Source organism: Sphaerodactylus townsendi, unplaced genomic scaffold (genome assembly GCF_021028975.2).
Source record: "Sphaerodactylus townsendi isolate TG3544 unplaced genomic scaffold, MPM_Stown_v2.3 scaffold_936, whole genome shotgun sequence".
Taxonomy (NCBI): domain Eukaryota; kingdom Metazoa; phylum Chordata; class Lepidosauria; order Squamata; family Sphaerodactylidae; genus Sphaerodactylus; species Sphaerodactylus townsendi.
In genome coordinates, this window is record NW_025951173.1 from 1 (window position 1) to 11,846 (window position 11,846).

General features: G+C 45.5%; 1 protein-coding gene across 1 annotated transcript; it reads right to left on the bottom strand.

The window, feature by feature from the left end:
* Positions 1–38: 38 nt before the first annotated feature.
* Positions 39–5,170, bottom strand: CUEDC1 (CUE domain containing 1). Its single transcript, XM_048483180.1, has 3 exons — positions 5,042–5,170; positions 2,864–3,047; positions 39–798 (listed from the first exon to the last, which is right to left on the bottom strand). Exons 1-3 carry the CDS (start codon positions 5,054–5,056, stop codon positions 662–664), a joined length of 336 nt encoding a protein of 111 aa, XP_048339137.1. The 5' UTR covers positions 5,057–5,170; the 3' UTR covers positions 39–661.
* Between the last annotated feature and the right edge of the window lie 6,676 nt (positions 5,171–11,846).

The window sequence follows — 11,846 nt, forward strand, 5'->3', positions numbered from 1 at the left end:
TATGAAGCCATTATGTTGATTATGTTCTGATTATTGAAGTTTTGACATTTGAAATATTGTTTTATTGTTGTTGCTGTTTGATATTATGATTATTGTTGTGGTTATGTTTATTGATGTTGTATCATACTTCATTGTTGTATCATACTTCATTGTTGTATATTGATGTTGTATTGTCTACTTCATTGTTGTATCATACACCGCCCCCAGCCTTTCGGGAGAGGGTGATATATAAATTAAATTACCCATATCTATCTGTCCGTCCGTCCGCCCGCCTGCCCACAGCTGGCCCCATTAGTGTCCTGAGATGGAAAAAAAGAAGTCGCCTGACACGTGGGATCACAGTTGAGAGGCCTGCACATAGTTAGTCCAGACAGACAGACTCTGAAAAGGGACCACAGCCATAATCAGGTGGACTGCTACATGGCTGCACAGTGTGCGTGCATTTACATGAACCGTTCAGCGGGTGAGCTCAGGCACACCAAGGCACAAAAGTGTCTATCCCTTTCCTGTGTGCAACCGTGACACATGCATGCATCAGGTGACGTGGCCGGAACATTTTTTTTCCGGCTTTGCAACTTCTGATTCTAGCAAAAGGCCGTAAAAGTGAAATTCCGCAGTGAGGCGACCACGCTATCAGCGATGCCCAGAGTGAGTGCAAGAATCACGATTCCTCAACAGTGCTGGCAACAGAGAAATAGGCCCACGTGGCATTACCTGCTACAGCAGAGGGGAAGCTGGAATCGTTACTGAGGACAACACTGCTCATCTTGGATTTCTTGGACTCATATTTCAATCGATCTAAAAAGCGACAAAAACATTTTTCCCCAACTGGATGCAATTGGTCTAACCACCCTGGGTCACGACTAGAGCAAGGTGTAACTCTTTTCCGTCAGTACATCTTCAAGGTCGCTTCTCTAATATCCCACAAAATGAGCGTTGCTGTCGTTTCTGTCCTAATACAACGGATTCACTTTCTCATATTCTGCTTCACTGTTCAAAATACAACGACGTCAGGACTGATTTGAGAACTGTACGACCAACAGGACTTATGCTCCTTTCTGATAAGGTAAAAATGGCTAAGCTTCTAAATAACTCTAATGCTGAAATCCCTGAAGCTGTTGCTACATTTTTACTCCGTGTACAGCAAGTTGTGCAATAATGATCTTTTTCTTGTATTTGGAACTCATGACACACTCCGGTTTTATGCCTAATAAAGGTTTTGGATTTGGATTTGGATTTGGTCTAACCACCCGGGAACTTCAGGTAGCTTGGAGATATAGATAATACTTTACGCTTTTACACAGGGGACTCCAGTGCAGTGCCCACGGGCATCATGGCACCTGGAGCCCGGGGACAAAACACAGAGTCTACAGAAGGTCTCGGGTTCGATCCCTGGTTAATTGGGTTAATCTCCAATTAAATGACCGCAGGTGGCAGGGCTCATAAAGACCTGCGCCTATCTTTGAGCCCTGCTGCCAGAGGCCAGAAAACACTGGGCTCTGTGGACCACAGGGGCAGAACGAGACAGCGTTTAGGGTTGTCATTCTCCAGCTGGGGCTTGGAATTGTTAAGGGCTCCACGGACAAAAGAGGTCAGCTCCCCTGGAGAAACTGGCTGCTTTGGAGGGGGGGGGGCTCTACGCAGACTCCCTCCCCTCCCCAAACCGAGCCTGCCCCAGTCTCTGCCCTTGCGATCTCCAGGAATATCCCCACCTAGAGTGGCAACCCCGACCCTATACATAGGAGAGCCTACATGCTGGCTAGATTCAACATTATGCCATCCCCGCTCCATAGAGGAAGACTCAAGGGGCTACCAAACGATAAGAGGCTTTGGGTGCTGTGTGGTTTCCGGGCTGTCTGGCCGTGTCCTAGCAGCATTCTCTCCTGACGTTTCGCCGGCATCTGTGGCTGGCGGCATCTTCGGAGGATCATGGGCTCAAGGCCGCACGTGCTGGGCAGTTTTGGTGCCACCATCTGAAGCTGAGAACGTTTGGTTTCGTACGCTCATGGGCTCCAGGCTGGATCACGGCTCTCTGATTCGTGTACCCAAGAACTCAAAGACTCAGAGGCAAGTGAAAAAAAAATGTGATTGCCAAGGACTCAGACCGTGACAATCAGATCCTCTGATCAGATCCTCTGAAGATGCCAGCCACAGATGCAGGCGAAACGTCAGGAGAGAATGCTGCTAGAACACAGCCAGACAGCCCGGAAACCACACAGCACCCCAGTGATTCCGGCCGTGAAAGCCTTTGATGATAAGAGGCTTTGCCCCTGCAGTCCAGGGCAGTTGGATTCCATTGCGCACATTCTCCTCCACTGCCCACTTTACCAGAATCCAAGATCCAGGTTATTATTACAAATCACTGACTCTATGAAAACCCTGACAGAGCTTGATAGAGTAAATATGCTCTTAAACTGTAATGACCTGGACTGTTGTCTCGCAGTGGCAAAGTTTCCGGCTGAGGTTTGCGAACTGAACTTATGATCCAGTGTGATGTTTTATCTAGTCATTTTAACTGTATTTATATTGTATGTTCTGTATGCCAATAAAGGCTTATTGAAAATTGAAAATTGAGTGGCAATCCCAGCAGCTCTGCATAGTGCCACGATGCGACAGTGATCAAGGCCGCATGTGCTGGGCAGTTTCGGTGCCACCATCTGAAGCTGAGAATGTTTGGTTTCGTATGCTCATGTGCTCCAGGCTGGGTCATGGCTCCCTGATTTGTGTACCCAAGAACTCAAAGAGGCAAGTAAAAAAAATGTGATTGCCAAGGACTCAGACCGTGACAATATTTACTCTTCAAAACAGGGACTCAATCAAACCGGGTGAATCCCTGCCCCGTGAAAGAATGTGCACCAGTTACCTCTCTCAAGAGCAAGGAGGAAATCCCGATTCCTCTGCAGCTCCTTCATGAACTCTTCGTTCTGCAGGAAAAGGGCGATCCGCTCGTCTTCCAGGTACTGTTTCCACTTCCTCTCCTGGTCTAACGAGCCTTGAAGTTCGTGGCTTTCCTGGCTGGGGACAGTCTGGTGGCAGCTTTGGGAACTCTGGACAAAGGATTCTGGCATCAAGAACAAGCCGCTGGCTAGGCAATCAAACCAGAACACCTGGGCTGACCCATGCATGCTCAACCGCCTCCTCCATCAACATCGCCATTTTATGCATTCAAGTTTTACAGCATGCACCATTTATATTTTCAGAGCTCCCCTTTTTTAAAAAAATTGAAGCATATTGCCCCCCCTCCCCAATTACTCCGGTCCTATACCAACTGCACTGGCTGCCGATTGAGTACCGGGTCATGTTTAAAGTTTTGGTATTGACCTTTAAAGCCATTCGCGGCCTTGGCCCTGCTTATCTAAGGGACCGTCTCTCCCTATACCGCCCTTCTAGGCCCCTCCGCTCGTCGGAGGCGGACCTACTGGTGATCCCTGGCCCCAAGGCGATCCAGCTGGCCTCTACAAGGGCCAGGGCCTTTACGGCTCTGGCCCCTACCTGGCAGAACAGGCTCCCAGGTGAGATCAGGGCCCTGCAGGACTTACAAAGTTTCCGCAGGGCCTGTAAAACGGACCTGTTCCGCCAGGCGTTTGGCCAGCCAGGATGATGTCAACCCCGCCATAAGAACATCCGGCCTCCCGTGGGTTCATAAAGGGGAACAGAAGAGCTGAAGCCATCTATAGTTTAATATTTTATGTATTTTAGATAAATTATATATATGATGTTTTAAACTTTTTATTGTTGATGGAAACCGCCCTGAGCCTTCGGGGAGGGCGGTATATAAATATGACAGACAGACAGACAGACAGACAGACAGACAGACAGACAGACAGACAGACAGACAGACAGACAGACGCAATATGTGAAGTATCGTATATACTCGTGTATAAGTCGACCCGCATATAAGTCGAGGCACCTAATTTTACCACAAAAAACTGGGAAAACTTATTGACTCGCGTATAAGTCGAGGGTGGGAAATGCAGCATCAATTGAGGCATCAGTAGGATAAATGTTTTTGAATATTTATTTCAAAGAAAAACAGTAAACTGGCTCTGTAAGTGGAAAAGAGGGTCAACAAGAACAATATGGTATCAACAATAACTTTAAAAGTACAAAAACCTTAGCTCAACCAGCAACCAGGCTAAAACACAAGAGTCAAAATCCTTCAAAACTAGATTCCTCATCATCATCTGTATGTCCAAATGTAACCCAACTTAGATTTTAAGAGGGATATTATCAGAAATGAAACATCTACTATTAGCTTCCATTGTAAACAATGTGGGATGGGGCATCCCCTTTGGCGGTCAATAACTTTGGATCCCCTGACCCAAACTTCACCAAACCTGGCTGGTATCATAAAGAGACTCTCCTGATGAGACCAGCCAGGTTTGGTGAAGTTTGGTTCAGAGGGTCCAAAGTTATGGACCCTCAAAAGGGTAGCCCCATCTACTAATAGCTCCCATTGAAAACAATGGGGAATGGGGGGCACCTCCTTTGGGGGTCCATAACTTTGGACCCCCTGAACCAAACTTTACCAAACTTGGCTGGTATCATCAGGAGAGTCTTCTGAGAGTACCCTGACATTTTGGTGCATCTAGCATAAAAACTGTGCCCCCTGCTGGCTGGCAAAGTAAAAACACACAAAAAATTTTAATGACCCGCATATAAGTCGAGGGGAGCTTTTTCAGCATTAAAAATGTGCTGAAAAATTCGACTTATACATGAGTATATACGGTAGCCTTCCTGGGATTCAAGCCCAGAAGTTTAATTTCTACAAAGTCTGGCCATTTTCCAATACGTGCAACATTTCAGCATAGACCTAGATCAGGATCTGATGCAAACTATCTAAAAATCGAGAGGGCAGGAGGGGCAAAGGAGATCCAGCGCCTGGAGTTTCTGACCCACGCCTGCCCTATTCAAAACACCCCACTGTGAATGGCTTGCATCAAAGGGGAAAACCCACCAGCTACTCCTTCAAAGGCCAGAAAGTAAACCAACTTCTCCAGCTTGGATCTAAACAAAGATGAAAATAGAATTCGCTTCTCACCTGTACCTTGTCCATTTGCTGGGGCAGGATGCGGAGGAAGTCATCAGGGAGGTTGCCTAGTAACGGGGGGTTCCAGTTCTTGTACCGTTGTTGCCCCTGAGGGCCACTGGAATTCTGGATATCAGTCCTGTTGGGCAAGGGAAAAGGACAGTTAAAGGCTTATTATGCATGGAAGGCTTATCTCAGGACTCTTCTCTATGCAGTGGGCTTGCAGTGAACTCTCCTCAACTTCCTCTGTTTACACATGAGGAGACTCTCCCTCCAGGGTGCACTGTTCTTCTGCAGAGAGCTCTCTCAGTCTGGTTCTCTTAACTCCGCCCATCAATTTATTCAAGGAACTTATTCTTAAAGGCACAGATCTCATTGCAAACAGTAGTCAAGAGTGCTGGCTGAGTCTTAAACTGCACTTTTATCAATATTACTGTCCCAAAAATAATCCCCCCCACCAATGAAAGGGAACAGCAATTCCCTGGACCACACACTACCAAAGAAGGGGGTTGTGCTATAGCCGATATTCTCTCCCCCACACGAATGCACGCACGCACGCACGCACGCACGCACGCACGCACGCACGCACGCACTTCCTGCTGCTGCTGGAGGACAGAGGCTTGTTATTTCCAAGCACTCTCTGTTGATACCTTGATATATCAATAGAATACAGAGGTCAGTGTGTTTTGGCGAAGCCCGTGCGAGTGAGCATCTTTTCTTTCACTTGAAGAAGCTGGCAATATGGAAGGGGGAAGGCGTGGATGGCAGTGCGAGGGTGTGAGAAGGCTGGCTGCAGGCAGAAGGAAGCTGTCTGGGGCTAAGCTGTACTCACTGGAAAATCTACCCTCCGGCAGCGAAGCAAAATTAAAATTGTGCTAGAAGTGGTCCTGCTTGCCAAGGAGAGAATTGGGTTGTTTTTTTGTTGATTTCAAGCTTAAGATTTTAACATTTATTATTATTATAGTTGTTGTTGTTGTTGTTGTTATATTGATACAAAAACAGTTATACACAGCAAACAAGATCAATATGCTGGATTTTGTATTACATCACACATCGGACACTTCCCAAGCATCTAGGACTATGTGATGTATCGACGAATAATGTGTGCAGAGCCGAGTACGGTGGCCTTTTGCAGCTGACATATGGTGATTTTGTCAGCGCCGATTAAGTGCCGTCCAAGGTCTTTAGGCACTGCACCCAGTGTGCCGATCACCACTGGGACCACCTTTACTGGTTTGTGCCAGAGTCTTTGTAGTTCAATCCTTAATTCCTCGTATTGTGTGAGTTTTTCCAGTTGCTTCTCATCAATTCTGATGTCACCAGGAATAATAATAATAATAATAATAATAATAATAATAATAATAATAATAATAATAATAATAATAATAATCCCCCCCCCAAAGGGCACTACCTTGGTGTGGTGGTGGGGCTTGTGTGCTCCAATGAGTCAGAGGGCTGTGCTGGAGGGCCACCCAAACCAGAGAGGCCTCTGATGAGGAGCCAGACTAAATGTGCCCAAAACCCAAAACCATGGTGAAGACAAGAAAAAGAAACTTTATACCGGATCGGTCGTCGCCCGGGTCAACAAGGACCGCGTCTAGTGCTGGAGTACCTGGGCACTTGGCGGAAAATGGGCTACAGGACTCAGGATCTTCAGCTGAGCAACCAGGGCTGAAGACTGCAGGACTACTGGAAGTACCGAACAAACGTCGAAAATATTCGTGTGCAGAGAATAGAGAAATTATGGCTTGCTACTACAAATCAAACCCATCAAAAAGAGGATACCTCAAACGAATGTACCAAGTCTGGAAAGAACTTCACCCAGACACAGAAATTACTGAGCAAAGACTTGCTGATCAAAGAAGATATATTGAAAGGAACAAAGTTTTTAGTGCACTAGAACTAGCAGAAATCCAGCAGAAAGCACAAGACAATGGTATTGAAAACATACCAAGGAACACTCAAAGAAATTCAACAAAATTGGCAACAATTCAAGGACTGCAAGAGACAGAGGAGGAAGAGGAGGAAGAAACAACAATCATCACACCTCCAAAGGAGCCAACCCAAAGTTCCCAATTGACAAAAAAGCAAGAAGAACTGATGCAGAAGATCCTAGAACACATGAGCAATACAAACGAACGTACAAGATTGCCACCATTGAAGATTGTTCCAAGGAAGGATCTGCTCAATTCACTGAAGGATGCAAACAAGGTCATTGCTGGAATCCAAACAATGTCACTGCATGAAACAAACCAGCTTATGTACAGCACTGCAGTAGTGATTACTAAAGAGCTAGGGGTAAAGATGTATCACCCAGAAAGAAGGCCGAAAATAGATACTCCAAAGTGGAAAATCAGACTGGGAAGAAAAATCAGCAAACTACGATCGGATGCCAGCAAACTGAAAAGCATGAAGGAGAAGAAGCTGAAAAATGACAAAATCAAAGCAGACCTAGTTAAGAGGTACCACCTGGACAAGAGGAAACGCAATGAGGCAATAGAGGTGGTCAAACAACAGATGGTGGCAGTTTCAAAGAAGATTGCAAGATTCGAAGCAAGGGTTGCTCAATTCAAGCAGAATCAACTTTTCTACTCCAACCAGAAACGATTCTACCAGAATGTAAGTGGAGATGTGAAACGAAACACAGGAGAGCCAGACAGAGAACAAACGATTGAGTTCTGGAGAAACATTTGGGACAGCCCAAAGAACTACAACCAAAATGCAAGTTGGACCAAAGATGTGGAGGCTGAACTGAGCAGCAACAACATGGACAACCTGGTAATAACAACTAAAATGGTTGGAAAACGAGCAAAAAAGGTGAAGAACTGGACTGCCCCAGGCAGTGATGAACTACATGGATTCTGGCTGAAGAAACTGACCAACTTGCATGAAAGAATTGCCCAACAGTTGAATCAGGTGCTGCAAACAGGCCAAATTGAAGAATGGATGACAACAGGGAAAACGTTTCTGATAATGAAAGACCAAGAAAAGGGAGCAATCCCTAGCAATTACAGGCCAATCACTTGCCTACCAACAACCTTTAAGCTTTTTACTGGCATATTAGCTGATGCAATACAAGACCACCTGGAAGGAAAGAACTTGCTGCCCCCAGAACAAAAAGGAAACAAACGAAACAGTAGAGGAACAAAAGATCAACTGCTCATAGATAAAATGATCCTTGAGAATTGCAAAAGAAGGAAAACCAACTTGCATGTAGCTTGGATTGATTACAGGAAAGCATTCGATTCACTGCCACACAGTTGGATACTTCATTGCCTGGAGATAATTGGAGTCAGTGAAAACATCAAGAAATTGGTCAAGAATGCAATGCACACTTGGAAAACAGAATTAATAGTCAATGGAGCAGGAATAGGGGAAATCAACATCCGAAGGGGAATATTCCAAGGAGACTCCCTGTCCCCACTACTCTTCATCATTGCTATGATTCCGCTCTCTATAATTCTGAAGAAAACAGGTCAAGGATATCAGACAGCAAGAAACTCACCAAAAATTTCACACCTCCTATACATGGATGACCTAAAGCTCTATGGAAAATCAAAAGCAGAGATTGAGTCACTACTGAACACAGTGAGAGTCTTTAGCACTGACATTGCAATGGATCTTGGACTTGACAAGTGTGCAACTTTGGAACTCAGTAAAGGTAAACTTGCAACATGCGAAGGTGTGAATATGCCAAATGACATAGAAATAAAGAGCTTACCAGTGAATGAAAGCTACAAATACTTGGGGATACTGCAAGCAGAGAACATCAAGCATGCAGAAGTCAAAGGCGCAATTAGGAAGGAATATCTTAGAAGGGTAAGAAAAATTTTGAAATCAAAGTTAAATGGAGGAAATACAATAAAGGCAATTAATACTTGGGCGGTGCCTGTAGTACGCTACACTGCTGGCATAATTAACTGGACACAAGCCGAATTGGACATCCTGGACAGAAAAACAAGGAAAATTATGACCATCAATCAAGCACTGCATCCAAGAAGTGATGTAGACAGACTCTACCTAGCAAGATCAGAAGGAGGAAGAGGACTGCTCCACATCAAGCAATCAGTAGAGGAAGAGAAAAGAGGCCTGAAAAAATACATCCAAGAAAGTCAAGAGCCAGCATTGAAAGAAGTCCACAAGGCTGAGATGCTGAAAGCCAAAGAATCAAAAGAGTATAGAGTCCAACAGTTTAAAACACGAAAGGAGCAGTGGCTAAACAAGCCACTCCATGGGCAGTACTTTAAGAACATTGAAGGGAAGGTTGACAGCAAGAAAACATGGGAGTGGCTCAGAAGGGGAACTCTAAAGAAGGAAACTGAAGGCCTGATTTTTGCTGCCCAGGAGCAAGCATTACGGACAAATGCAATAAAGACACGAATCGAAAAGTCCTACAATGACCCAAAGTGCCGTCTCTGCAAAGAGGGTGATGAAACCGTGGAGCACATCATCTGCTGTTGTAAGAAAATAGCCCAAACTGACTATCTTGAACATCACAATAGGCTAGCAGCAATGGTGCACTGGAACCTTTGCAAAAAGTACGGCCTGCCCTGTAGCAAGACCTGGTACGAGCACAAGCCAGAGAAGACCACAGAAAATGAAGAAGCAAAAATACTCTGGGACTTTAGAATACAAACAGACAGACACCTGGCACACAACACCCCAGACATAACAGTGATAGAGAAAAAACATGTTTGGATCATAGATGTTGCTGTGCCAGTTGACAGCAGGGTAGAGGACAAAGAGCTGGAAAAGATCACAAAATACAAGGACCTACAAATTGAAGTTGAACGATTGTGGCAGAAAAGAACAACAGTAATCCCACTAGTAGTCGGTGCTCTAGGAGGAATCCCAAGAAATCTTGAAAAACATCTGGAAAGCCTAAACTTGGACAGAACATCAGTCCACATGCTGCAGAAAGCAGCACTTCTAGGAACTGCACACATTCTACGCAAATACCTCTAATATCCTAGGTCCTTGGGAAGGACTCGATATTCAGAGATGAATTCCAGACACTTGTGCTGTGTTGTTATGTGTATAATAATAATAATAATAATAATAATAATAATAATAATAATAATAATAATAATAATAATAATAATTTGACTTTTATACTGCCCACCGTGTATGATGACAGACAGACAGACAGACAGACAGACCTTGAAGAGGCCCTGAGGCTGCAAGGAAAGTGAGTTGGGTCTGGACGCAACTCCTTATTTGACATGTAGATTAGCCCAGAGACAAAGAGGAAGATCCACACTTCAGTCAGAAGCCTTTCCCCTAGGGCAGTGGTGGCGAACCTTTGGCACTCCAGATGTTATGGACTACAATTCCCATCAGACCCTGCCAGCATGGCCAATTGGCGAACCTTTGGCACTCCAGATGTCATGGACTACAATTCCCATCAGCCCAATTGGCCATGCTGGCAGGGGCTGATGGGACTTGTAGTCCACAACATCTGGAGTGCCAAAGGTTCGCCACCACGGCCCTAGGGTTGTCAACTCTGGGTTTAGAAACACCTGGAAGTGTTGGGGGTGGGGTTTGGAGAGGGGAGGGGCTACCATGGGGGGTAATGACAGAGTCCACCATCCAAAGCAGCCATTTTCTCCTAGCAAACAGACCTCCGTCAACCAGAAATCATGGGTCCAGTCAACACCTGGAGGTTGGCAGCCCTACTTCCTCTTCTCACAGCTGTGTTAGGTCTTGGAACGTTAAGCCAATAAAAAGACTCTGAGTATTGATTAGCGATGCTTATTGATGAGGTATCGAAGCACCATACTAACGAAACTGGCATTTACAGTCCCCTTTATTCCCCACTGAAAGCCCCACTCACTGTTTCCCAAGAATTTGTGAAAAACAGCCTCTGAAGCCAAGGCACCCCAAGGTCAGTGGCAGATGGGGAGAGAGCCACCTGGCTTCCTGTCCCACGAGATAAAGGATGTAATTCTTTTCTCGTGGGACAGAGGTGCGAGGGGAAGCCTAGTTTCCTACAAAGCGTGAGAAGCCATAAAGTAAAGATCAAGGAAAGAATGCACAGATGGCAGTGGTTACACATAGCAGGCTGGTTACATATATCTTTCGAGCAGCATTGATTTGTCACTTTAAGCAGTTACATGGAATAGGGAATGCATCTGAATCACACAGATAGCCTCCCCCTTAATGTCAGAATCCCAAGAACTGAGACAAACTCTTGTGTAGAACAGTACTTTACTCAGGATGAGGATCTTCTCTGGACAAAAGCCAGAACCCATGCAAAATCCAGTAATTAAAACAGCTTGCACCCTCCATCCTGGGAAAGCGCGCCTAAAAGTAACTGTAAGACAGATAACAGTGAAGATGCCCAGCTACTGACCTTGGCCAGCACCTGGAAAGTGAAATCACATACAAGAAATAGTCAAAAGGCAGAGAGTAATGCAGTTAACCCATTCCACCACCACCCATCTTACAGAAAGCAGCATAAGCAAATACCCAATTCTAACAGGCCTCCTGACAGAGGTAGCTTACAAACTACTTTCCCTTCCTCTCCCCACAACGGACACCTTGTGAGGTAGGTGGGGCTGAGAGAGTTGCAAAGAACTGTGACTAGCCCAAGGTCACCCAACAGGAACGTAGGAGTGTGAAACATATCTGGTTCACCAGAAGCCTCTGCCACTCAGGTGGAGGAGTGGGGAATCAAACCTGGTTCTCTAGATTAGAATCCACCTGCTCTTAACCACTACACCACGCTGGCTCTCAAGGATGGCACTACTAATCTACCCAACTTATGCAGGTTGCAGGATTCAGCATCTGGGATACAGAATTTGATTCTCCCCCCCCC